Raw genomic sequence first — 26,795 nt, forward strand, 5'->3', positions numbered from 1 at the left:
ACCTTCACGCTGGGGGGACCAGGTTGGCAGTTCTTAATCAGGAAAGCCTCTGCCTTTTCTTTCTTTTTCTTTTGGGGGCGGGAGGGGGGGCGGGGGACGCTGCCTTTTCAATGTCGATGGCAAAACCTCTTTCAGCGGACAAGTACCAATACTACTTACGGATGAAAGGACTGTACTTCCTGTTTTCATTTGTGCAAGATATTCAAGACTTTACACCAAGGATGAGCTTTGAGCATCTTGGGTTTTGGTACTTACTCAGCCCGGAATCAGATATTCTTTCTATTCCAGGTATGTTGCTATATATCCATACACTCCCCGGAAAGAGGATGAGCTGGAGCTGAGGAAAGGGGAGATGTTTTTGGTGTTTGAACGTTGCCAGGATGGCTGGTTCAAAGGGACATCGATGCATACCAGCAAGATCGGGGTTTTCCCTGGTAATTATGTGGCACCCGTCACAAGGTATGGCTTTGAACAAGTGGTTTACTAAGTTCCAAACAGAGAAGCTTTGTTCTCCTCCGTGGCGCTCAGCCTGTCCAGATTCCTTCTCACGTTATAATTGCCAGTTACACAGCCAACATTTAAAAAAAAAAAATCCGTATCTGTGCTTGCTGAGATCCCTTCTAACTCTAAAATGCTTGGCTTACTTTTCACATGGCTATATGTGAAATTGTAGGTTTCCACGAATAAATGCACTGGGTTTTAAGTTGTTTGCTTTAAGTAACATGTAGAAGACCATTTTCAGTACTTTTCTGCTTGAAAGAGCATAATGTTTCATCTAAACAAAAGCTGTATCATTAATACTCCCATGTTTCTATAATGCTTGCTATGTGCCAGGCAGGCAGATTTCTAAATGCGTTGCACACGTTAACTCCCAAGTCCCTTGAACAACTCGTTGTGGTAGTTTCTGTTATCATCCCCTCTTGATAGATGAGGAAATGGAGGTACCAAGAGCTTAAATAACTGGTCTGAGATCACATAGTGACGAAGTGCTCAGACCCAGGTGGTCCGACTCTGTGTTCTAAGAGCTTGATTACCTCTGAATTCTGGCAATTAATTTCTGTAATACCAGTCAGAAATAAAATTCCTTAGCTGTGGTATAGATGCTCTATCCTTCTTAACTGAAGGTGCTTTTGCTTCCCTGAGGGAATTTGGCAATGTGTGGGCACACAGTTGATTGGCGGGGAAGGGGAAGAGCGGTTGTTGCTGGCACCTAGTGCACCGAAGCTAAGGATGCTGCCGGAGGTCCTGCAGTACACAGGCACCTCCCACAGAAGGGAATTAGCTGGCCCCAGATGTCTGGGAGGTGGGGAAGCCCTGTTACAGGGTAATGGGAAGTCAGGGCTGTTAGATATACAAACATGTTCTTTATTTCATTTCGAGATAAGCCCATCATCTGGTCACTGAGGAAAGTAGCCTTGGAAACTGAATGGAATGCCCTTAATGGCAGCGACATTCAGGGAGCCTCAGTTTCTGGCCACCGGGCTCTTAAATGGTCCAGGTTTAACTGTGATAAATCATTCCTTAAACCCCCTGATTCTGAATAAATGGCTTAATGAATTGACATGTTTGTCAGCTGTTGGCCTTGACTTATAGGTTGGCCAGCAGCCTAATCAAATATAAATCACTGTTGTTGCAGATGGTGCTAGCTTTCATTTGACTTGCAGATTTTTAATCGATATAAACCTTCTTTTCTGTGTATGTTAAAATCTACATTCAGGATCCAGAAGGTAAATCCTGATAGGCCCTTCCTGGTGGGAAAAACACACACACAAAAAAAACCAACAACAAACCACAGAAACAACTAGGGGAAGTAAAAGAAACCAAAACCAAAATATTAAGCTAATAGAGGAAAACATTTTCATAAGACTCAAAAAACAAATTAAAGTCTCTGGAGAGTTGCTTACTTAGAGTTAATTCTTTGTTACTCCTCCTGGTACATAATAAGAACGTTCAAGTTAATGAAGTAGTCTACTTAGTAGAAAGTTACTATAAATAGAATCGATGTTTAAATGAATTTAGAATATTAAAAAAACATTACACAAAACTATGCCAAACCTAATTTAATTAAATTCAACCAATAAGTATTTGTTTAGAGCTGGCAGTACCACTAAAACTACAAATCCTGGAGAAATGGAAAAGAACCATTGCACACTGGCCCCGTCTTCAAGGAACTTTGACTGAGTCAGGAGTATTTAATAAGGAATTTTCTAAAAAACAATACACTCATTTTTGTAATCAGGGTCATTGGACAGAGAAATCCACATGAAAGATAATAGTAAAGTCTTCAGCCTAAGCCTTAGGCAAGACTTCTTGAAATGATAGGATTTCTGCTGGATCTTGAAACAAATGAGATTAAGGTAAGTCAAGAGAAGCTGGAGAGGACATTGCGAGAGTATGTGTATATGTGTATGTGCACCCATACGCATGTACACAAGCCCTTGGGTGACGTGGGGCTGGGGGCAAGTAGGAGAAGAGCAGAAAACATGGGCAGGGCCATGGACATGTGATTGTAAGCCTGGCTTCTTGGATAGCAGAAGTAGGAGAATCCAGGGCCTCAAGTCAGTGGAGGGGTTCGGCCTTGGTGTGGGGGAAGCTGAGCCCGGTAACTGGATGTTCTTGAGCAGAATACAATGCATGATTTTCTGTGACTCAGAATACATTTCAAGACCGTTCTCTGCCTCAGGGCCATTGTGAGTTTGAATTTGCTATTTTTACACGTTGTAAAAAGAATCCCATTCATTTTTTAAAATGTTTTGTCGTAAAGCTTTGAGTCTTTTTTTTTTTTCCCCCCTTTTAATTGTTCTGTCCCCCACTTCGCTAATGGATGGGGCTATCTGTTTTTCTGTCTCGGCAGGGCGATGACAAATGCTTCCCAAGCTAAAGTTCCTGTGTCTACAGCTGGTCAGACAAGTCGCGGGGTGACCATGGTCAGCCCCTCCACTGCAGGAGGGCCTGCCCAGAAGCTCCAGGGAAATGGTATGGCCGGGAGTCCCAGTGTGGTCCCCACAGCGGTGGTGTCAGCAGCTCACATCCACACGAGTCCTCAGGCTAAGGTCTTGTTGAACATGACGGGGCAGATGACAGTCAACCAGGCCCGCAATGCTGTGAGGACAGGTAAGGAGGAAACCGGACTGGGAAGCGTCAGGAAAAGGGTCGTCGGCCTAGTATCAGATCTTCCGTGACAGATGTTGACAAAAGCAGATGTGATGTAAGATAACCAATAACAGGAAACAGAAGTAGGCAGAGTCCAGTCAGCGGCACTTTACGTCTGCTGACTTTGGCCAAGCCTTCCCTGATCTGTAGATCGAAAGCCTGAAAGAGACTAGGCCGATCCTAAGAATGTCAGTAGTATTTGCAAATGGGACTTCTGTAGCCAGGATCACATGATCTCAAATCTCACTGCACATCTACTGCAGCTAAGTGTGCGGATAATTTTTTATGAATTTAGTCATAAGTCTATTTTAGACCCAGTGGGACCTTAAATCGATTTCTTTTTTCAATAACATTGAATACCTACCAAGAGTCTTGGGTAACAATGGGAGTAAACTTGTGACTTTTCTCTGGAAAAAAACAACAACAACAACAAAGAAAATGGTGAATGAGAAAAGAAAATAATTTTAAAAAGGACCAGAGGCCAGTGCAGTCTGACAGGGTAGACCACCAACAGAGGCTGGCTCCGAGTCTCTCATTCTGTGGAAAGGCCATCTTTCTCTAACTGAAGGGCCTCGGGGTCACAGCTAAGCTTCTAGGCACTCAACAGACTCCAGAGCCAACCTGGAAGGGAAGTGCATCCCGGGACCCAGCTAAGATTAAGTGCTTTTAAACCACCACATATCCCTTATTTATTGTAAGGACGCAATAGCAACCTTTCATTATGGACGGATGCAATGAAATGACTCACATTTTGATGAGCAGCATTTATTGGAAAGTCGAATCTTACCCTGTTCCCTGCTGTCGTTTACTAGTTTTGGCACACAACCAAGAACGCCCCACGGCCGCGGTGACGCCCATCCAAGTACAGAACGCCAGCGGGCTGGGCCCTGCGTCTGTGGGCCTGCCCCATCACCCTTTGGCCTCCCCGCAGCCTCCGCCTCCGATGGCTGCCGTCAGTATGGGTCGAGCCAGCGCCCCCTTAGCCTGTGCTGCGGCTGCTTCCATCACCTCCCCCAGCATCACCTCCGCCTCCCTGGAGACCGAGCCCAGCAGCCAGATAATGGCCATTCTCTCTGGACTCCCCGCCTCTCCGGACAGCGCTTCATCAGCTTGTGGGAACAGTTCAGCAGCCAAACCAGACAAAGATAGTAAAGTAAGGCCAACATCCTGTTTCTCTGCCGGTGCTGTGTGTCCCATCATTTCTACTAATGAAGGGACCCGTTCCGCATCCCTTCAAGTGCTTAACTGTGCGTGCTTCTGTGCCGGTTGCTAGATTCGTGTTTCTCTGCATTTCAGCACCCGCTAGTTGCCAGGCGCTGTATTAGGTGCTGGGGAGATCACAGTGAGTAAGACTTAGTTGCTTCTCCACCTGTGGCTTACATCTCATGGAGGAATTTCCTTTTCCTTTCCTCATCCTGTCGTCATTTTGCTGTCCTTAATTCTTCCTGTCCAGTCAGTTTGCTTTTTGTTAGCAGTTCTGCAATAGCTACATATGTGCAGATAGATAGGTGATAGATAGATATTTAACATACAAAGGGGATGAAACTGTTGAGGAGAAGTGTTATTTGTGGATTTATTTATTTATACCACTAGTATACTTGATTATAATCAGAATGAATAGTTTTTCTCTTGACTTGAAATTTAGGGGGAAATTATTTTACAAATCCTTTGATCTTTTATAAGTCTCTCATTTGGGGCTGAATTTCAAAGAAAATATACAGGGGAGGCTGTGTTTGGAAGACTAACCTATTGTTGGGTTTGGAGACAGGTGGTTGGAGCCAAGGGGAGTGGATGGTGATTAAATGTGAACAGAAAGAGGAGAGTGATAACAAAGTCTGGAGAATTGCATTATGTTCATGACCTTTTCCTCAGCATGTCATGCATTTCTCCTTTTAAGAAGCCCAGTTCTAGGAAGCTCTAGGGGTGATTATAAACAGCCACCTGGTCGGTGGTAATGGATGTTGCTCTATTTAAAAGGTTAGGTAAGCCTGTAAATAGGGCTTTATAAGGAAATAAACTTTACGGCTTACTAAAAAGTTAATATTTAATTGTTGGGTTAACATGAGTGTTTTTTGAAAAAGATTGGTATCTGTCCAGCGTTTATAATTAACTACATTAAACTTGCATTCAAGCTGACATTTTCAACTTGGTCAATACCTTTAAAAGAATAATTTCATAGTTTAGATTTTAAGAAGTTTTGGAACAGTGTGTCTCAGGGCCCTTGTCATTGAGTAGAACAGGGACTCTTCAGCCCCTGACCTCCCAGAAAAGAATTTGCTGAATCTCTGAGGCTTGGGAGGGCCTGTGCTAGACAGAATAATGGCTCCCGAAAGATGGCCATGTCCTACTCCCTGAAATTTGAGACTATTTCCCTCCATAGCAAAAGGAATTTTTACAGGTGAGATTAAAGTAAAGGTTTTAAAGGGATTATCCTGGATTACCAGGGTGGGATGTATGTAATCACAAGGGTCTTCATGAAGGGGAGGCAGGAGGATCAGGGCCAGAGGAGAATGGTCTAGAAGCAGAGATCAGGTGATTCGAGGGAGGAGCCACAAGCCAAGAAATGCAAGGAGCTACTAGAAGCTGGAAAAAGCAAGGAAATAGACTATTCCCTAGAGTCCCAGAAGGAATGCAGCCCTGCCAACACCTTGATTTCCAGACCTGATTTTTATCCCAAAGTTTGTGATAAACCAGTACAGGACCTTACTTGGGTTAATCTGTTGAGCACCCATCCTCAGCAGATGGCCACTGGCCCGTGTGGATACCATATTGACCCCGAGTGCCCTAGCTCCAGAGTGTTCATGCCATTTTCTTTTTTGAGGTGCTATGGGGAAATTATTGATCTCCTTCCTTAAATGATGTCTTAAAGTATTTCAGGGTCATCTTTTTTTTTTTTTTTTTTTTTTTTTTTTTTTTTGAGGCTACACTCTTGAAGTTTTTTTCGCTGTTCCTCGTGTCACAGGTTACAAGTTTTCCCTTCCTAAATCAACCTCCTCATTTAATGTTCCAAGTCCACTAAAGAGGCTTTTTCTGATTGATGGGAGTTCAGTGAATCCACGATTAACATGACCAGAGTGTGTCATTCAGCCCACATTTCTCCATCCTGTCCACCAGGATGTCGTGGAAGAACTTTTCAAACCTCCATCGAGATCCAAGCATCTTTTATGTCCTCCCATCCAGACAGTTCCCCAGAGGCCCCATCATTTTGGCGCTACTTGTTGTTAGCAAGCATGTCCTGGAGGAGTCTACTCCTCAGAGTCTCATTTCCTTTCCTGAGTAGACCTTTCATTTAAAACACTATTCTAGAATTTTCCAGATGGTCTGCAAAATACATTGTTGTTTTCTTTTTGAAAATTAGGACTACACATGCTCTTCTTTGGCCTGTTGAATTGACCCGATCTCAGGTCCACCAGGATCTATCAAAGATTATTGGTAGCATTTCAGCTGTTAATTTTCTTTGTGCTCTGGGGTAAATTCAACCTGCCAAGAGTAGTCATTTGATCTCTAAGTCCTGATCTCTTTATCCATTTCCCTCTTAGCAAGGTTTGTTCTTCCTTTCCCGTCAGAAGATTATCCTTGTCTTTCTTATCATCTGAGAACCACCATCTGTCCCAAACAGCAGGTCTGTGTCTTTCTTGTTCTCAGTTCAAACATAACTTTTAAGCAATGTAGCCTCTCCCCCCCGCCCAACTTTTTTTTTTTTTTTTTTTTTTTTGGTCTTTAGCATTTTTGCATTTTTAAGCTCATATGGACCATGCGAATGTTCTTTCATAAGGACCCTTCTCTTGATCTTTTTGTAGCAGTCCTTTAAAAATTTGAGCTCATTAGGCTGCCCCCTGGGGGATCACATCAGTACCTTTAGATGGCTCTACATTTTCATCTGCTGGGATAATTTGCAATTGTATAGTTAGAATTTTATTCTGGAGAGCCCTCCCTCTTGAAGTATCTTTCCTTTTGAGTTTCAGGTCAAGCATATATTTTCTTTGAACTTTTAAAATCAGTTCTTTTAAACTTTAGGGTTCAAATCTTACTATAGGGAACGTCTCTTTGCGTGCTTACCTCTAAGTTCTCAATGTTTCTGCTTCACCAGCCATAGCTCTTCACCCCCTCCCTGCCGCTTCCTTGCACTCCCCTCACCCCCACCCCCACCATTTGTTGATCAGAATTAGAGCCAAAGTTGCAGTTTGTTCAACTTTCTGTGAGATTAATTTATCAGAATGTCAAGGACAAAGTGTATCAGAGATTCTAGTTTCAGTTGAAACTTCCAGCAAATATATAGGTATTTGACCATTCCCTCCTTATTTCTTTCTCCTTTTGTCATTTCGTGATCAGCCCCTGACTTACACTCTCCAGGCAGTGTCGGTGTATCCCCCAAACAATAGCTTGTCAATTGCCCTCTTCTTTCCTCTGTACCCAAAAGCTCTGCCGTGGCTGGTGTGTCATGGAGCGTGTACATTTTCCACACGCACATGGGGCCATTGCAGCTCTGTATCCAGCTGGGCTGTTCCTTTGAACAATGTGTTATTTGAAAGCCCTCTATCACAGTCTCAGAAACGTGTTTTTGTCCTTGACTTAAGTCTCTAGCTAATTTGGCCTGGTACCTGCATTCTGTGCTTTGATAAGTAGGCATCTGAAGCTCTGTAACATCTTTCCAAACATCATCTCAGTTATGTCTGCTCAGAATCCTGGGCCTTTCTGCCATTGTTGTTGTTCTTTCTATGAGATTTCTGATATCTTCTGCAGTTAACAGTTTAACAGCTTCATCCGGACATTTTTCTAACTTCATATTCTGTTTAAAGGCTTCATTATTTGGTCAGCTAGTCTCCAGGCAAATGTGTTTGCCAAGCCTTACGAGATGCTCATGTATATGTGTGTGTGTGTGTGTGTGTGTGTGTGTGTGTGTGTGTGTGTGTATTTTTTTTACTGTGTTTTCTTATTATAAAAAAATTTAACTATACATATTTATTTAGAAGTTAGAGAAAATCCAAACATCCAAACAGAAAACCTAAATATAATCCAAGATTTCAAAGAAAGTCATTAATATTATTGTGTATAAGTGTTTTTCCCCCTAGATACCAAAATGTAAGAAATATTATTTTGGTATAGTAAGCTCTCATCTAGAAAATAAAATCATTTTCTTCGGCATCAATTATGTAATTAACTGTTTATATACTCTCTAAATTCTGTTAAAAGATAAACTGGGGTATATTTTACAAATTTAAAGAGTTTATTTGAGCAAATACCTATTAAAATCAGGCAGCGCCCAACCAGAAGTTGGTCAGGAGCACTCACCAACAAGAGTCAAGGACAAGACTTTTATAGAGAAGACAGGAAGCAAAGCCAGGAAATTATTTGATTGGCTATAGCTTGAGCAGTTGCCTTATTCGGGAAAGCCTAGTTGGCCGTTTGTGATTGGCGTCCTTAGGTTTTGATTTCTTAACCTTGAGGCATTGACAGATTTAGGTTTTGGTTTGCTACTGCAGGCTGCTCAGGCCTTAGAAGCACCTCAGTCTAATGGCCGCTAAATTAGTTTAACAGTTTTAACCCTCACATCAGAAAAAGAGAAGAAACCACCTCTACTGGCCCAAGTGCTTCCATGTCCCACCCCCGCCTTCCTAGTCTGGGGATGCTTCAGGAGTCTTCTCTGATGGTGACAGTTCTTCCCATAGGAGTTGGCAGGAGTGGTGTTGGTTCTCTGCCACATCCTCGGTATGTTCCTGAAAGGCAGCATTTTTGCAAGCGGTCTCAACATTTAGTGCCACAAACCTCCCACCCAGATTCCCGATGACTCTCCCCTGAGCTAACCACAGGTTTTCTTAAATCAATCTGCTAATGTTTGAGGACCTTTGCTATTATTCTTAGTTTTCTTAAGAAGAAGGACCATCTAGTTTTTAAGTACCCATTTTCTTCTATCCTGAACACATGTCCTTAAAGTCCCTATGGATCACTCTTTGCTCACATGGTCTTCCTTTCTCTCCAGTTTTTATTTTGCTGTCAAAAATGAGATGGTCTGGCCCGGCCGGCATGGCTCGGTGGTTGAGCGTCAACCTATGAATCAGGAGATCACGGTTCGATTCCCAGTCAGGGCATATGCCCAGGTTGTAGGCTCGATCCCCAGTGTGGGGTGTGCAGGAGGCAGCCAGTCAATAATTTTCTCTCATCATTGATGTTTCTATCTCTCTAGCCCTCTCCCTTCCTCTCTGAAATCAATAAAAATATATTTTAAAAAAATGAGATTGTCTGTGGGCTTCGCCATTTCATTTTCTTAAGTGGTTGGAGTCACTGTTGCTGCCCCTGCCAACAGCTGGGACTCAGACTAGGTCTGGACAGTGCGAATCTGCACACGGAGTTTGGCTCATAGTGACCTTGGTGATCAGCAGCCCTGGGTCAGTGTGTCTGCTCTTGCTGTCCATTGCACAGAGTAAACTGCTTCTGGAGATGTTGCCTGTGCTGAACTCACAGAAGCGTGAGGGTTTGGCTCTGATATAACCCCTTCCTAGCAGTGTGATTCTAGGCAAACTTAGGGAGGTGTAGACAGTGAGAATAGCATTGATCCTATCTCATCAGGTGGTTGGGTGTGAGGAATACATGTGGAAATCTTTATAAAATGCATTAAGATTCTTGAATCCAGTGGTATTTAACCATCTCTAGAATATCATATGGCCTTTCCCTCTTTCTATGCACTTTAAAAAAAAATGCTTTCCTGCCTCCTCTCCTACCCTTCCGCCTCCAGACAACAGCCCCCCACGCCCCCAGTCATTCTTTCTCCCCTGACCCTGCTTTATTTTTCTACAGAGCACCAGTTTCACAGCCATGATGGTGTCTGTCTAGAGAATGTGAACTGCTTGTTGTCTTGCCCACTACTGTATTCCCAGAGACTGGCACATTGTTGGTTCATACATGACAGTCATATCTGTTAAGAGAATGAGTGATTGTTAATAGACAATCATATGAATTAAGTTTTTGAAATTCCTTACCTAAGGAAAGTGACTCGGATTATTGGGAGTCTGACTGCATAGATTTTCAATGACTAGTGGCCTGGAAGACTATTTACCTTTTGCTACTCTCTCTGTACATCTGAGGTCAAGGAAAGGAATAAGACTCGGATAGAGTGTGGTTAATTGGCTATTGCTGTATGAAATTTATTTTTGCTTGGGAAGGAGCTTTGACTTGATGTTTCCCATATTGTACTCATTTTTTGTCATGTGACTAATAGAAAGTTAATAAGTTGATGTTCAGAAATTAATGTTACATGTAAAAATTATTCTTTCTGTTATCTGGTGGTTATTTTCTGACCCAAATAGTTCTTTCCCCCGCCCCGTTTTGTTGTTGTTGTTGTTTTGTCTGAGAAGCCATTTTATTTTATTTTTAAATATATTTTATTGATTTTTTACAGAGAGGAAGAGAGAGAGATAGAGAGTTAGAAACATTGATGAGAGAGAAACATCAATCAGCTGCCTCCTGCACACCCCCTACTGGGGATGTACCCACAACCAAGGTACATGCCCTTGACCAGAATTGAACCTGGGACCCTTCAGTCCACAGGCTGATGCTCTATCCACTGAACCAAACCAGTTAGGGCAAAGCCATTTTAAATCATCAAATCTTCTGACGAGAAAATGATGACCATAACATTATTTCATCTACGAATAATTTCTTGGGAAACCCACAAGAGAAGAATTATTAAGGTTTATGTTGAAAGATATGCCCTCCGTTTTTTATGCATGCTCACATTACATTTAAAAAAATGCTTTGCTGAGATGTAGTCTTTATTAATTCATCTGTAGTTTTCTGCCCCTGGATTTTGAAAAAAACAAAGGCGCCCGGAGATGATAAGTATCTGAGTGTGCAAAATAATCTCTTTCATGTGCACATTGTTCTGCTCACATAGAAAACGTCGGAATATGATAATAAAAGCACAGCATCTGAGAACAGGGCATCATCTTTGCCGTGTGACTACCCAGCCCCTACCCGCGCACCCCGAGACAGCACCTAATCCTCCACCGTCTGCTCCTCGGATCATCGGCAGCGGCCGATGGTGAGAACACATCCCGAGAAGCCATTAACGCAATCTGTATTTAATGTGTTTAATCATTTTAGATGAACCAAGTCATCTTTCTTCTTAATCACTTTAGAGGCTGTTCCCTGGGCTCCCTTCAGTTAACTGGTATTTTTCTGAGTACCCAGACTGAGCTTTTAAGAAACATTTTTAGCCGAGGCTTGCTGAGATTGCAGTTTATCAATGGACTTGATGTTCTCAGTAGGTCCGTGGGGGTCCGGGGATTAGAGAGTGCTTTCCTGCATCCTGGCAGAAACAGCTGGAAGCGGAGGCTGACTGCTGCTTTAGACCTGGAGCCAGTGAATGGTATTCTTTCCCTGCCCATTCCAGGCCCCCCAGACCTCAGGCTCCTTAAAGAAGTGTGGCAGCAGCTCCAACAGGCTCCCACCAGCCCACTTCATTGGCCATTGTGTAGAGGGAAGTCTTTATCGCCACTGGATGACCCAAAAACATCCCCTTCCTTCTTTAGCCCTGGGATGAGCTAAATATTTTCCCTTCCTCCCACCTGCCTCATGCTCTTTTGGTCTTGGCCCCTCGGCTCAGGAGGTGCCGGGCTCTGTACCAGGCAGGCACTGGGTGTGATGCACGGGTGTATGAGCTCCAGGCACTGCCCTCAAGCAGGTCGTCCAACTTTATAGGCTCATTTACTGGAACGCATAGAGTAAGCTGTTGGCGAATGTGAAGTGAGTTACATGAAGCAATAGCTAGGAAGGGTATGTTGAGGCCGGACCTTAAAGAGAAACGCAAAGGAGTCTTCCTCTGGCTGGGGTGGGGAGAAAGGGGGTCCACAGTCGATGGATTGGCTCTTCTTGTCTGCGGCCTGCATTGGGCATGGACTGCACTCCCACCGTCTTGCCCCTCCCTCTGTTTCTGACCCATGAGTCAGCGCATACTGTGAGCACAGCACGTTAGGGCGGTAAACGGGCCTGTGGCGCGGTCTCCCCAGGTGCCTTTCGTTGTCTGATAAATGATTATGTTTGTTGCTTCCTTTTTTCCTGCCATTTGGGGTCGAATGGAACTGTGTCATTATGGAGTCGAACTCTTTTCCCCAATGGATTTCCACTGGGTATGACCTAACTCATATTCCCAAGAAAAATTTCTCGTTGTTATATCTCGTTGTTATATCTCATAATTCTATTTTTCTACTAGTGGACCTTAATAATTCCAACTTGTCTATAGAGTTTTCTGAAGAATTGCTTCTATAGGAAATGTTTTATTTTCAAGTCATGTTTCCATTCAGAGGACTTTATGACATAGCTGACATCTTAGTAAAACAGTTTAAAATGATGGTTGTTACCTATGTTTCGTCATCAGAAAGATCATTGAGCCCTGGCCGGTGTGGCTCAGTTGGTTGAGCTTTGCCCTGTGCACCGAGTGGTCATGGTTCGATTCCTGGTCAGGGCACATGACAGTGCTCAGTCTCCAGTAGGGGGCATGCAGGAGGTAGCCACTCCATGTTTCTCTCTCATTGATGTTACTCTCTCTCTTCCTTCTCCTTTCCTCTCTCTCTAAAATCAATCAAAAAGTATTTTTCTTAAAAAAAAAAGAACATTGACATTTAAGGCTTGGGGATGAAGGGGAGCTGGTTAAGATCTGGTTTTCTGAGAGGAGCAAAGAGCAAAGATGTCAGAAGAGACAGAGATTCAACAGATAGCTTCTGTGGAGGGCTATTGCTGGGGAAAATTCTTATTTGTACATTTACTTGCAAAAAGAGACACACAGTGGTTTTCATTGTACTGAAGCTTTCTTTAACTTTTTGTAGATTTTTTTTTTTTTTTTTGGCTTTCTGAACAAGGAGGTACTTGTACAATAGAAATGGTTTGACTTCTGGTTTGGGGCTTGTTAAATTTTATAAAGATGGCATGTGAGAAGTAGGTTAGCCTTTAACTCTGATCAAGACATCACTATGATAAATATAAGAAGTCAAGTCTGCGGGTAGAGAGTAAAATGCGATTAGGTTTGTGTTTAATTCAGCATGCAAGAACTAGAGACAGGATAGGCCAAATTTCAGGGAATTAAATCCATAATCGGAGATCTCCATTTTGTCCTAAAAATATCTGCTTCTGCCTTCACCACGCCTGAGAGGTGAATCGGTGAGTTTTTTTGTTTTACATCTTTTTTTACCTGCTTATCCTGCCTCAGTAGAAGATAGGGATGAACAATGGAATGCCCCAAACAAGTAAAAACTTGCAGGCAGAAAAGGAGAAGAAAGAGAAGCAAATGGTTGGGTTAATACCACTCAGAATTGACAGGTAGATCATGGGTAACCAAATAGCCACAGGAACAATATTAAAAGATCAAACCAAAAGTTGAAACTGTAGTGCCCTATAGATTATAATGCAATGTTACTGTCAGTTTTCAACTAATGCACTTTCTTTTTTTCTCTTTTTTTTTTTCTAGAAAGAAAGAAAGGGTTTGTTGAAGTTGCTTTCTGGCGCCTCCACCAAACGGAAGCCCCGAGTGTCCCCTCCAGCCTCACCCACCCTGGAAGTGGAGCTGGGTGGCGGTGGCAGCAGCAGCGAGTTGCCTCTGCAGGGAGCGGTGGGTCCCGAGCTGCCGCTAGGGGGCGCCCACGGCAGGGCGGGCTCCTGCCCCATGGATGGAGATGGTCCCGCCCAGGCAGTGGCTGTGGGAGCCGCTCTGGCCCAGGAGGTCCTTCACCGAAAGACTAGCTCCCTGGACTCCGCCGTCCCCATCGCTCCACCTCCTCGACAGCCGTGCTCCTCCCTGGGCTCGGTCATGAATGAGTCTAGGCCTGTTGTTTGCGAAAGGTGAGTTCAGTGCTTTTCCAGCAGAAAACTAAGAAATGCGTGGCAAGCTTTGTGCTGGAATATTTATCCTGACATTTAAGGTATTTTCCCACATCCTCCTCTCCGTTTTTTTAAACTAAGTATGTAATAACAACCAAGCATTGGCTTTCTTTTACCACTTGCTGGAACATGCTCTAGTCCCTGCTTTTCCTTCCTGTGTGTCTTTCCTGGGTGTAGGCCTCCCGCCGCCTTTTTGTGTATTTTCTCCAGCCAACCAATCCAGAACGGTACCTGGATGAAATTCGTCAGTCACCGGAGACTGGTTCATATCTGTTCCTTCTTCTTGCTTCTCTTCAGTCGCCAGCAATGGCGCCCTAGTGTGTCATCCTTTGCCTTTTTTTACTAGTACCTGCTGCTTGTAAAGCAACCGGAGAATTCCGCCAACTAGGAGGATTCTCTTTTTACTCTTCCTGAGCCAGGAGAGAGTGGCTCTGTTCTCGAGACCTGCCACCTCTCTGGACCCAGTGACTTGGCTCAGCTACACTCCGAGCAATGAACCCTGTTTGAGGGATTCTGGCCTTGAACAACTATTACAGATGTGAGCAGTTCTGTTGGATACAGTCACTGGGGGTCTAGGAGTGCATTAGGAAGGAAAATATACTTGGTCAGACAAATATCTGCTAGGATTCTATGAACTGAAAATGAAGCACTGTTGGTTCCACAGGAAAACATCATGAAATACACTAAAAATAGCGGACTGTTTTCACATAACGCATAAATATATAAACATTTTTTTCGAAGAGTGTCATCTGGTTCATTGTTTCTATAAGCGTTAGGCCCTGTGGACTTGCATTTCACAAGCAAAGCAGATTTCTCATTTGTGGAGGTGTTGCCTTTTAGGTAGCATTTCCTATTGAGGATCCAAAATCTTACTATCCAAGTGTTACACTTTAAAATGACTTCAGTGCACCTAACTCGGTATTTCAGATGAACATTTGTACCCACCCAAATCTGAAGCCTTCATTCATATATATATTTTTTACACCCATAAATAAACTGCAAAAGAATAAACTTCAAACAACCTATGTGCATTAAGTACAAAGTACACAACTTATTGTGTGTTTTTATAGTGAGGTGGGATAATTTTCTGTAATTGTAATCCTTATAAAACCAGTTTTTTCCCATCAACGAAATCATCCTGTCTTTCCCCTCATCTGCTGTGCTCTTGGTGAAGCTTTGGGGTTTTGTCCTGAATTCGCGCCCTCCTTGATTCTGACAGTAGCCTCTTTTTCTGCAACCTCCCTCTGCTTTCCAGGGACGGAGCAACTGTGCCTGGAGTGAGTCCAGCGACTTGTTTACTTTCTTTTGGCCACAAAGGCTCCTCCTCTCCCCAGCCCCAGGCATTGAGCTGCAGTTTTCCCTTCATGCCTTGAATCACTCTCTTCTTTCTCCTGTCATTTGTGGTGTTTGTGTGACTGTTCTGAGTGCTCATTCACTTTGCCCAGACTCTCCCTTGGCACTGGCCCGGGCACCGCTCTCCCGCCCCCTTTTATGGGATCCTTTTCAGTCGCCAGATGTCCTCCATCTCCGTGGCCTCTGCATTCCAGCCCCTTCCTCTGAGAGGAGCCTATTTGGAACAGCAGGCTCCCGCTGTTCAGTGCGTCTGAAAAGGGGAACAGACAGGTGATGGCGGTTCAGGGAGTGCGGGACGCACATCAGAAAGGGGAACGCGGAGACTTTGATGCTGGGACAGATGGGCACAGACACGCTGGAATTCTCTGCACTGTTTTTTATAGGACCATTCCCATTTTTACAAGTAGGAAAGGGGCCTTTGGGGAAGATTTCTGCCCAAGTTTATATTTTTATAACCCACATGTTCAGTGGAATATTAAATGCTGTAGCCTGACCCGCTTTTCACAGCCCCTTTGCCTTCCTACCACGATGGCGATAATATTTATTTAACTTGGAGTCTTAGGTCTGCCTGGCTATAACAACGAAGGGAAAAACGTGTGGAAACAAGTAGTAGGGGGAAACATCCCATTTATTCACTGGGAATGAAATGTTTTGCCAACTGTATCATTTTGATATTTCAAAACTTTCAGCACACAAGTGCTTAATGCTAAACATGAAGGAAAAATGAACTTTCCCACCAGTATGATTCAGAAAGAGTTTCGGGATCCTAGATTCCTTGATTCACAATCTAAATATCCACAACTCCTGCCCTGACAGAGTACAGAATGCCTGTGGTTCTCTAGGTAGAATTTTTACTGATAAAATTTCATGGAACTCTTTTTCAATGGATAGTATTGGCACAGTGCGAGATAGGACCCAGCTGCAGATTATAATGAGAACAAGCGTACAGTTTCTTCTCAAACCCTGACCGTGTCCCATTGATCTAGAGGAAACGACTGTGACTAGGGCAGCCAGTGCTGTCTGTCAGAGAAGGAAGCCTCCGCGTGACAGGACGACTAAAAGAGTCTCACAGTGAGGAAGGAGGGACCTTGAGGTGTGCTGACAGGTCCTGGTGTCGGCTGAGAGGATTCTCTGAGGAACTAAAGGATTCTTTTGTGTTTGTCCGAGAGACGGAAGGAAACAAGCAAGAAATAACGCTCTGTCCCAGAGGCAGCAAATGTATAATTGATGACAGCAAAAATAATAGAGCAAGTATTTTGGGCTCTATTTTAGACGGATTGAGGAAAAAATAATCAGAAATTGCAAACAGAAAGTGGAAATTAAATTATTTCAGAAGAGACGGCAAATAAAAGAAAGCATATGTGACAGCTTTATTTTGTCTTCTAAAAACCACACAAATAAAGGGCTTAAGGAGACACAGCACGTCATCTCTGTGTATATTTTTAAGTTTAGGAATTAAATTGATAACCACATACCTGTAAGCCCGTCTCCTAAATTCGAAAAGAACCTGTGATCTTTGATCAGGGATTAAACGAAAATACTTGGAAACATACAAATTGGATAGAGTTGGATTTACAGAAAGGCAGCCGGCTTCACCAGCATGATCAATTTGAGTCAGTGACATTGAACCCACAGGGTGAAGCAATGGACATCATTTGCTTGGACTGCAAGCAAACTGCCGAGAGAGCTGGTATGGTTTTGCTAGTAAAATACTTAATTGGCTGTTCGATTGTTATAGCAACTAACAGAAAGCAGTGAATGGTTACCCACCCAGACCAGGGTGATGGGCGGATGCTTCCCAGAGCCACCGGGGACCCAATTTGGGCTATACCAGGGGAGATTAGAAACAAAAATGTATCAACTACAGAGTATGCAAGAGAGGCCAGAAAAAGTAAAGGAAACGGAAAACGTACACTAATAAAGATTGCAAGTGCCCATTTAGATCGAAGCCAGAACACCACAGCCCAAACCAGGAAGATGGGCCTTGGGAAGTCAGTGGGACTTCTTCACATAACAAACCTCTGTTCCTCCCATTCCACACGGACACAGTCGCCAGAAACTGAGCCAGGGTCCACCAGCCACAAAGAGGCCCATCCACGGCGGCGTCTGTGAGCCACACTGCCTCCCAGGGCTCCGTTCAAAGGGAGCAGCGGGTACTTTGCAACAACCACAGTATCGTTTTTCTCTAATCTTTCCATTATTTTTATTCACTCATTCATTCATTTTTAACATCGTGATAAAAATATATACATAAAATATGCCATTCCTTCCGTTTCAAATTCAGTGGCATTAAGTACTTCCACAATGTTGTATAACCATCGCCACGATCCATTTCTAGAACTCTTCCATCATCTTAAACAGTTTCATCTTAAACTGAAACTCTGCGCCCATTAAACACTAACTCTCCACCCCCTCTCCCAGCCCCCGTCAACCAACTTCTACTTTCTGTCTCTATGAGCTTGACTAGTCTGTGGATGCGTGAAATTGGGCGATATTATCCTTTTCTGTGTGGCTTATTTTACTTAGCATAATATTTCAAGGTTCATCCATGTTGTGTACTATGTGTCAGAATTTCATTCCTTTTTAAGGAGCTTTATACATTTTAAAAAGTAGTTTTGCTGTATAATGAGGCCTTTCTTTTTTGTCATTCAGCATGCTTATTAAGAATTATCATATGTGCTGTGCTAAGTAGTGTGAGACAAGTGAATTACCATCATCTCACCCCTCAGGCAGCTTACCGTCTAGTACAGTGATGGCGAACCTATGACACGCGTGTCAGCACTGACACGCGTAGCCATTTCTGATGACACGCAGCCACTGAGGCGACTGCATGCCGAGGATGAAACATTTGCTGCTCCTGAGGATGAAACATTTGCGAAATAATGTTTTTTCCTCAAAGTGACACACTACCCGAGTTATGCTCAGTTTTTTGGCGAAGTTTGACACACCAAGCTCAAAAGGTTGCCCATCACTGGTCTAGTAGAATAAATGTGATAGGGATGTAGATGGCAATAATACCATGTAGACGGGGCCAAATGCATTAAAAAACATACATGAGGCCTCTGGAATCTGGTCAAGCATGAAATTACTTCCAGTCGTGGGGCTTGAGAAGGTTTCACAGGGGAGAATTGGAGAGCCTGATTGGGTCTGGATAGGCAGAGAGGTCCTCAAAGGGAGTTCCCAGTGAGTTAATGCCTATTTAACTCACTACAACCCATGAGCCAAGGTATGGAGTGGGGGAGGTAAAGGTCATATTTGGGGGACATGTTCAGGTTTAGACAAGTGTTTGGTACGTTCATGGAGATAATAGTAACTACAGCTATGAAGAGGAGGCCGGGTCATTGAGGGCCTGAGGATTAACCTGGCAGGCAATGAGAAGATGGGAACGATTTTTGAGCGACAGGTAGCTGCAAATGGAGTTGACAGTTAAGGAAATGAATGTGTTCAGTGTAGAATGGAATGGGGACCAGAAGAGATTTGAGGCAGGGAGGACAGGTAGGTTGTTTGACCAGGTGGAAGGTAATGAGTTCGTCCACAAATGATGGTGGCCATGACCATAAAGAGGAACGGATGGGGTACAGATTTTGAGGGTGGATCAGCAGGTCCCATGGAGGTCATGGGAGAGAAGTCTTTGACTCCTGAGGTTCAGACCTTCCCAAAAGCCCTCTCCCACTGAAGACAAGCATGATCCGAGTGAGGCTCAGGGTGCAGCAGCAGACGGGGAGGGCCGCCACAGCTGTGCCTCACATCTGTTTGTTGGTCTGTAAACTTTCTACTTGGCAAACCCTCTCTGTGCCTGAGAGGGCTGACCAGTTGTGCCCAGATTTGGCTTTAAGAGTTCGTATTAGAAATCTGTATGCAAACTACCTCATAAGGCTCCGGGCCAGAATCGGAGCTGGACGATGTCTAAGGAGAGTCTGTGCCTGCTGCACCTGGGAGTCTTCATGCAATCAGGCTGTGTCACAGTTTCCATTATGCACATGGTGTCTCCTTCCACCCCCCAGAGGCTTAGAACTTAGCAGCGAAAATGTGCTTCCCCTGGGAACGGAGCAGGAAGATTATGTTCTTAGCCCAGCAGCAGTTCTAGTTGAAAAGAATGTTGACAAAATTGGTTTAGTGCATTTTGTAAAATGCAAATATTCATCTAATTCACTTCAAGTTTTTCGAGAACTATTTTTGTTTCATTTTCCCTTGAAGGCAGAACTGGTGGGGAGCACATTTCATCACACATCTACTCTGAATGGGATCTGAGTCACTTGTGCACTTTATTCCCCCCAGAATTTTAAAGCTTTGCTTAAATTTTAACTTTCCTCAAATGGCAGTTGTTTACATTGCTTTTTACATGGATTTTTAGCATGTTGGCAACAGACGTGAGAAATCTCATTTGGATCCCTGCCTTCAGAGAAGTCAGAGAAGGTATTGGTCTTGCTTTTATAGATGTAAAGGATTAGAAAGAATTCCAAAACCTTAAAGTACACCATTCTAAAGTTTGTCAAGTCTCATTATCAGGCAGGCTTCCTTTAGGTTGTGTTGAGTCTGTTTCTTGCGTAGCGGTGGCCAGCTACTGACGGGCCCATTCTTCACCTCCTTGGAGCGCCAGGCCCCTGCCTGCTTTGGCCGAATGATCATGCTGGAGTGTGAACTATGTGAGCATCACACAGATGATCTCACTACATTACGTGATAACACCTGTTTAACTCACTACAGTCCTACTCTACAGACAAGGAAACTGAGACCAAGACACCTGAGATAATTGGCCCAACGTCAATCTGCTCCAAATGACCTTATGGCTGTGTCAGACTCCAGGCCAGGCCTCTCTCCCCAATGCCATACCTTTGCCCTCAGCCCATGTTTGATTGAACCCTAAGCCTTGTTGTCTATAAATATTCATGTTTGAATTGAACCTTTTTTAAGGAACAACAAGCCAGCCTCCTTGCTGTGCGTTTGCTTCCGTCTTGGAGGATAATTTGCTCTGTTGCCCAAAGTAGCTCTGGAATTGTTTGGGCAGCCACTAGACCTTTGCAGAGATGCCTTTTTAATAGAGCAATCGCCTGGGACTCTCCCTATGGTCCTTCTTAATGAGAATAGGTTCTGTTTCTTATGGGTAGGAGACCGGTGAAACTAGCAATCTTCTGAAAGGGCTAGGCTCCGATGGGTTTTATGGGTTTGGGAGCAGTGTATAGAATTTGTTCTGCTGGTCATGTTTTAAGCCATAACATTATTTACTTACAGTCAAGAGAGGGTCCTATAATCTACTGCTGTGTAACAAATTACCCCCAAAACTTAGTGGCTTAAAGCAATACACATTTATTACCTCACAGTTTGTGTGGGTTGGGAAGTTGGGAGCAGCTTATCTGGGTGGCTCTAGCTTAGGATATTTCTCGAGATCACACCCCAGATGTCAGCCTGAGCTACAGCCATCTGACGGCCTGCCTGGGCTGGGACTGCCTTTCACGGTGGCCCACTCACATCACTATAGGCGAGCTAGTTTTGGTTTTGGGGAAGAGACCTCAGGCACCCACCATGTGGTCCTCTCCATAGGGATGATGGATTTTATCACAGCATGGCAGCTTGCTTTTTCCCAGAGCCCATGATCCAAGAAAGAGTAAAATAGAAGCCACATGCCTTGTATGACCTAGCCTCCAAAGTCACACACGGTCATTTCTCGGTGTATTACTGCTCACACCGTGTGTCACCATCATGGTGGGAGGAGGCTACGTTAGATGTGACTACCAGGGGGCAAGGCTCCCGGGGGCCAGCTTGGAGGCTGACTACCATGCCCCACCATTTCCCCCCTTTGGTTGGGAAAAGCAGGAGAGGTGTGAAGGGGAGCGTTAACGCTGGGAAAATAAAAAGGATTAAAAGGATATAGAGCATAGCCCTGGTTGGTGTGGCTCAGTGGTTAAAGCGCCGGCCCACCGACCAAAGGGTTGCGGGTTCGATTCTTGGTCAAGGTCATGTACCGGGGTTGCGGGTTCCCCAGCCCCAGTAGGGGCACGTGCGGGAGGCAACCAATCGATACGTCTCTCTGACTTCGATGTTTCTCTCTCCCCCCTCATCCCTTCCTTCCGCTCTCTCTAGAAATCAATGGAAAAAAATATCCTCGGGTGAGGATTTAAAAAAAAGGTATAGAGCATAAAACACGCCCCTCCATCCCCTTTTTCTGGCTTCCGTGGCTGCTAACCATCATTTTGCAGAAGTGGAGACCAAGGAGCGTGGAAATAGGGTAGATAACATTGAATCGGCAGGGCTTCTGGGGTTTCTAAGTGATAATGACTCCTTTTCCTGCTGAGGGGAGTGGGGGCCAGTGGAGAAGCAGACACAGTTACTGCACTAAGAGAGAGCCCAGTGTCAGCCTTGTTCCTGACAGTGTTGGACTGAACTTGTGGCCACAGTCTTCCCCTCCCTGCCTAGGCCTTAGGACAACCTGCCCGAGGGAGAATGTGAGTGTGTAAAGCAGGTGAGCTTCCTTAGATTTGCTGCCTCGCCCCCGTCAAGCCCCAATGTCGGGGCCACAGAGAGGCCGCCTTGGAGACCCCAGTCCAGAAGGCAGGCCCGAGCCCGGCCACTCCGAGCTTACAGCATGACGGAGAGGCCGGGCACAGCCGCTGGGCCTGAGGCAGGCCGAGCGGGGAGCGCTGGCGCCTCCAGTGTCCGCAGTCCAATAAATCCACTCCTTTCTTCTTGAGAGAAGAGAAGGACAGGCCATTTCCTCCAGGGAAATGGAATACGATTTTTCTTCTGTGCTATACACGTTTGAGGGGGACAAGATGGCTCTCTGTCAAGGGCATTCATATAAAGCAGTCCGGGTCACCCATAGTGGGCCATTCAGCATATCCAGACCGTCAGCACCAAGTCCCTGCTTCACAGAGCACAGCTGTATCCTGAGCGGCTTTACAGACATTATCAACAAGACCCATGCCGCTTCCCCTTCTGCTGTGCACACCGTTCTTGCCACTGCTCGGGAGGGCCTTCCCTAAAATCTCTCTCTCCTTTCTAGGCACAGGGTGGTGGTGTCCTACCCTCCGCAGAGCGAGGCCGAACTTGAACTTAAGGAGGGAGACATTGTGTTTGTTCATAAAAAACGAGAGGACGGCTGGTTCAAAGGCACGTTGCAACGCAATGGGAAAACTGGCCTTTTCCCAGGAAGCTTTGTGGAGAACATCTGAGGGGACTCACCTCGGGAAGGCCTCACATCCTGTCACTCCACAAGAGAGCACAGCGCAGTGTCACGGAAAGAGCACATCGGTGGACTTCTAGGTGGCTGGGAGACGAGCGGAGGACGGGCGGGTGACCCCAGGGCCCCAACACATGGAGACCTGCAAGCGGCGTGACGAGAGCGTGGTTGTGGGTTTTGTCACTCCGGATTCGGATGAGGAAGGTGTGCCTTGTACTGTCTGATTGACTACACAGAGAAACTGTTGTTGTTGTTTTTTTAAAGATATATAGCTAAAACGGACAATTGTTTACAAGGCTTAACTAATTTATTTGCTGTTTTAAACTTGAATTTTTCTCGTTATGGATCAATTCTTTGGGTTATGATTTTAAGGAATTATTAATTTATGAAATGATAGCTAAGGAGAAGCTGGATTCTCTCCTGTTGAGAGCAAGAGATTCTTTTTAACAGAGAATGAACTCCCCCTTCCCACACTGATATTTTTTTTGCCTTTTTTTTTTTTTCTTCTTCTTTTTGAAGACAGAAATGCCAGTTCTCTGATTTGGTTTTCCTCTTTGGGAAACCACAACGTGCAACTGAATCAGTACCAATAAGGGCCTGGGGTTGGGAGACAGAAACTTGAGAAAAGAGACGTTGACGATGGCTTGTCTTTCTGGTTTGGTCAGGAATCGCCTTAAGACCTAGTCCTCGATTTAATTTTATGGGTTTTTTTAATTTTCCTAGCGTGAAATCAATGAAGCGATCAGGAAGAGTAAAGCACAACCCTTGAACAACAACAAAAATGTATTCAGAAATCTATTTAGTTTTATAAGAGAAGCAGCTTGATTTCATTGGTGGGCAGTTGGGAAATCTGAGGTTGGACTCCTGTCCGAGAATGGCTGTGAAATGTCATGTGCCCGTTTTGCCTTGAGTGGTCTGCATGCCCAGGACACAGTGAAGCGTTTGTGAGGTAGTGGTGGTCCGTGATGCACCCGTGCGGAAGTCAGTGGCTATGAGAAACACTGTGAAACGTTTACATACACCCATCGTGAGTCCTCTCCCATGTGTGCATGTGGCTGGGTTGGTTCCCACAGGAATCTCTGCTGTGCATGGTCTGTATATTTCATTGCAATTTCCTGTCGAGGTGAGTTTGTGCTCGGAATTGACCGATGCAGGAGCTGGAAAATAAACAGTACTCCTTTTTTCCGACCCCCAAAGCCACTGCTGACCGATGTCTCTGAGTGCACTCCCCCTCTCCCTGGCCAAGGTATCCGTCAGCCGTGACACAAGTCATTAGTGAAAACGGGCCTTTATCCGTGCTCCCGGCTGCGGAGGGATGTCAAGGGTGAGCCAGGAGGCCGCTGCTGTCACTTCTCCCGCAGCCCTGGGAGGCTCGGCACGAGGGAGGGTGCCCACACCTTACAATTGTGGCGGGATCCAGCTGAGCCTGTCTTTTTATATCCGTCCTTTGACGTCATCGGCCTCTTCCTCCCATTTCATTCCCGTGCCACGCAGTCGTGGGTCTGAGTAGTCCTAAAAAAAAACAAAAGGAGGGAAGACAGCCTGGGAGTGAATGAAATCATTGCCACAGTTTCCTCATGAGCAAACACACACAAAAACCTTTTTATTTCTTACTTTTAAGAATTACAACCGGGAAATAGAAACATGAACAGAGAAGTCCTCTTGCAACAGCAGGAGGTTTCATGGTCTTAAAAAGATATATGATGTGGTTGAAATGAAAATCATTCCTAAATTAACCATTTTTTTATAAGACACTGTACATTATGTTCCTGTGTGTTGAATTTTTTTAAAAAAATACTTGGATATTCATGTAATATATAAAGGTTTGGTGAGATGAACTTTAGTTAGGAAAAAAAAGCTGCTATCAGCTTTCATCTGTGTAAGTTGACACCAATGTGTCATAATATTCTTTATTTTGGGAAATTAGTGTATTTTATAAAAATTTTAAAAAGTAAAAAGACTACTACAGGTTAAGATAATTTTTTACCTGTCTTTTCTCCATATTTTAAGCTATGTGATTGAAGTACCTCTGTTAATAGTTTCCTGGTATGAAGTTGGTTAAAATTTCATCTGTTAATAGATCACTTAGATAATATAATGTATGGGTTTTTCTATTGGTTTTGGGGGGAGACAATAGATGGAGATTTTGTAACAAAGTCTTGTTACACATTGATAGGGTGATGATTAAATTGCCATTTATCATGTTAATAATTTGAAGACTGGAGAAAAGGTTCAAGATTAAAATTTGATGTTCATCCTTTACATGCCCCTTGTGTCCGTCCTTACAATTCTTTTCTTTTTTCTTTTTTTTTAAATCTGGGACATATTGTACTTAGTTTCTACTTCATAAAAGTTCTTTGCATGCACCTCAAACAGAAAATGCCTACAATAATCGTTTTGGTGGTTTTACTACATTTTACCTCTCCAACTAACAAACGTTCTTTGGTTAGTTCCCCCAAGAAGTTCAAAGTCTTTTAGAGCTTGTGGAGTTTCACCAAGTGTAACCCTTCTGCTCCCGCCCCCTCGCTGTGGTGACTGCATAGTCTGGACCGCTCGCACTCTTGTCTTAGCCATAGGAAGAGCACCAGACCTGCAAGCAACTGTGTGGTAACCCGTGGGCCTCAGCAAGGCCTGGGAACATAACCTGTGGTTTTAATCTTTCATGGAAGGCCAACAAGTCGTAAGGTTAGAAAGACCATGTATGCCATTAGAATATATATATTTTCCTCTTTTAACTTTCAGTTTCTATCAAATTACTTATCAGAATGAAAAATCAGGAATTCTAGGTTGTATCATAGCTTTGCCAAAAAAAACTCCCTGTGACCGCTTGGACAAGTCAATTATTATTTAGTTTCTTCCGGTTGCTGCTCTGAGTACCTCCCTGGGTGAAGAGGAGCAAAGGAGACCATGCCACTGTTTTGAAACGTGCTATTTTAATATACTTTCATCTCTGGTTTCAGATATTTCATCTCACTCGCTTGGAGTATATGCATGTAATGCCTTTACTGGGGTCTAATTGGATTTAGAAGGAACAAAGTAAGGTGATGTTTCCAACTGCTATGCATTTAGTTTTCTGTTCATAATGACAACAGGACGTTTTTCCTGCCTCTGTAAGTTCAGGTGAATATTTCATTCCAGAACTCTAATCATTAGAATTCAAGCTTAGAACATGTTTTCCATACACTAAGTTGTACAGCTCACTATGTGTATCCATGTGAAGTTTTTAGAAATATGTTTTCAACCAGTTAGTGTCCTTACCGAGGTAGCATCCTATTGAAATGACTCCTTTCCAGGAAAAAGAATTTGCCAACCCACCACAGTAATGGAGAGGATACTTACAGAAGAGAGTAGCCAGCGTCCAGGCTTAGCAAGGCCTCACCGCTCCCTCCCTCCCGTGAGCTCCTGGCTGGAGTGGCCGTGCTGGGGGCTTTGCTTGTTCCTGGCAGTACATCACCTGGGACAGGACAGCTCTCCGAGTGGAAATCAACCATTGTGAATCGTGGCAGTTTAAAATACCCTCCCTCTGGTTTACAAATGAACGTTTCTCTTGTGTTTCCTATTAATAACTTTCTGACGTGGCTCTTCCCATTGAAAAGCACCACCTTGATTTCACTCAATGCAAATTCCTATTGTACTGCAACGACCCAGATCCCCAGGAACGAGGTTGAAGGGACCTGCAGCGAGTGGCATTAATCTTGGAGCCGTCATCCAATACTGTTATTGTTGGGTCGGACCACTTTTAGCCTTAATGCCACACCCCCGCAATACAGCTGTTGTAGGCAAGAAGGGCAACAACAACAACAAAAAACCTAAGACTTCCTTCACAGAACAGAAAGTGTGTGAGCAAGTAAGATGTCACATTCTGAGTCCTTGTGGCACTGTGGCTAGAGGCTTTCTCCAGCCCTTTCTGCAGATTCTCAAGCTTGGCTTTCCAGAAATCCAGTTATTTTTGACAGTGGAGTCTCTTGAGAGAGACTGTTAAAGATCATTAGATCACAAAACCTAATTGGTAAGGCTAACGGTCTAATAGCAGTTGTAAATTTATCTTTGATTGCTATTTCAATGTTTGGACACTGAATATATATGTTATGAGAGCATCGAGTATAGGGACATAAACTTCATCAGTATCTGTTGTCTAGAGCAGTGCTGTCCAGTAGAACTTCTGCTCTGGAAAGCGGTGGAAATGTTTTAGATCTGTGCTCTCCATTCTGGTAGCCACTAGCCACATGTGCCTCTCAACCCT

General features: G+C 44.2%; 1 protein-coding gene across 3 annotated transcripts in view; it reads left to right on the forward strand.

The window, feature by feature from the left end:
• The window catches only part of SH3RF1 (SH3 domain containing ring finger 1), a 174,834-nt gene extending 148,943 nt beyond the window's left edge, over nucleotides 1-25,891 (forward strand). For 2 of the 3 annotated variants that reach the window (XM_079773206.1, XM_079773207.1), the window contains exons 8-12: nucleotides 289-459; nucleotides 2,855-3,114; nucleotides 3,966-4,306; nucleotides 13,613-13,983; nucleotides 22,376-25,891. In XM_079773206.1, the coding sequence (XP_079629332.1) occupies nucleotides 289-459; nucleotides 2,855-3,114; nucleotides 3,966-4,306; nucleotides 13,613-13,983; nucleotides 22,376-22,544 (1,312 nt within the window). In that variant the 3' untranslated portion in view covers nucleotides 22,545-25,891. The remainder of the gene's footprint in view (nucleotides 1-288; nucleotides 460-2,854; nucleotides 3,115-3,965; nucleotides 4,307-13,612; nucleotides 13,984-22,375) is intronic. The other variant, XR_013813614.1, reaches the window with a different exon arrangement.
• The last annotated feature ends 904 nt before the right edge of the window (nucleotides 25,892-26,795 follow it).

The sequence above is a fragment of the Cnephaeus nilssonii genome (assembly GCF_951640355.1).
Source record: "Cnephaeus nilssonii genome assembly, chromosome: 5".
Taxonomy (NCBI): Eukaryota; Metazoa; Chordata; class Mammalia; order Chiroptera; family Vespertilionidae; genus Cnephaeus; species Cnephaeus nilssonii.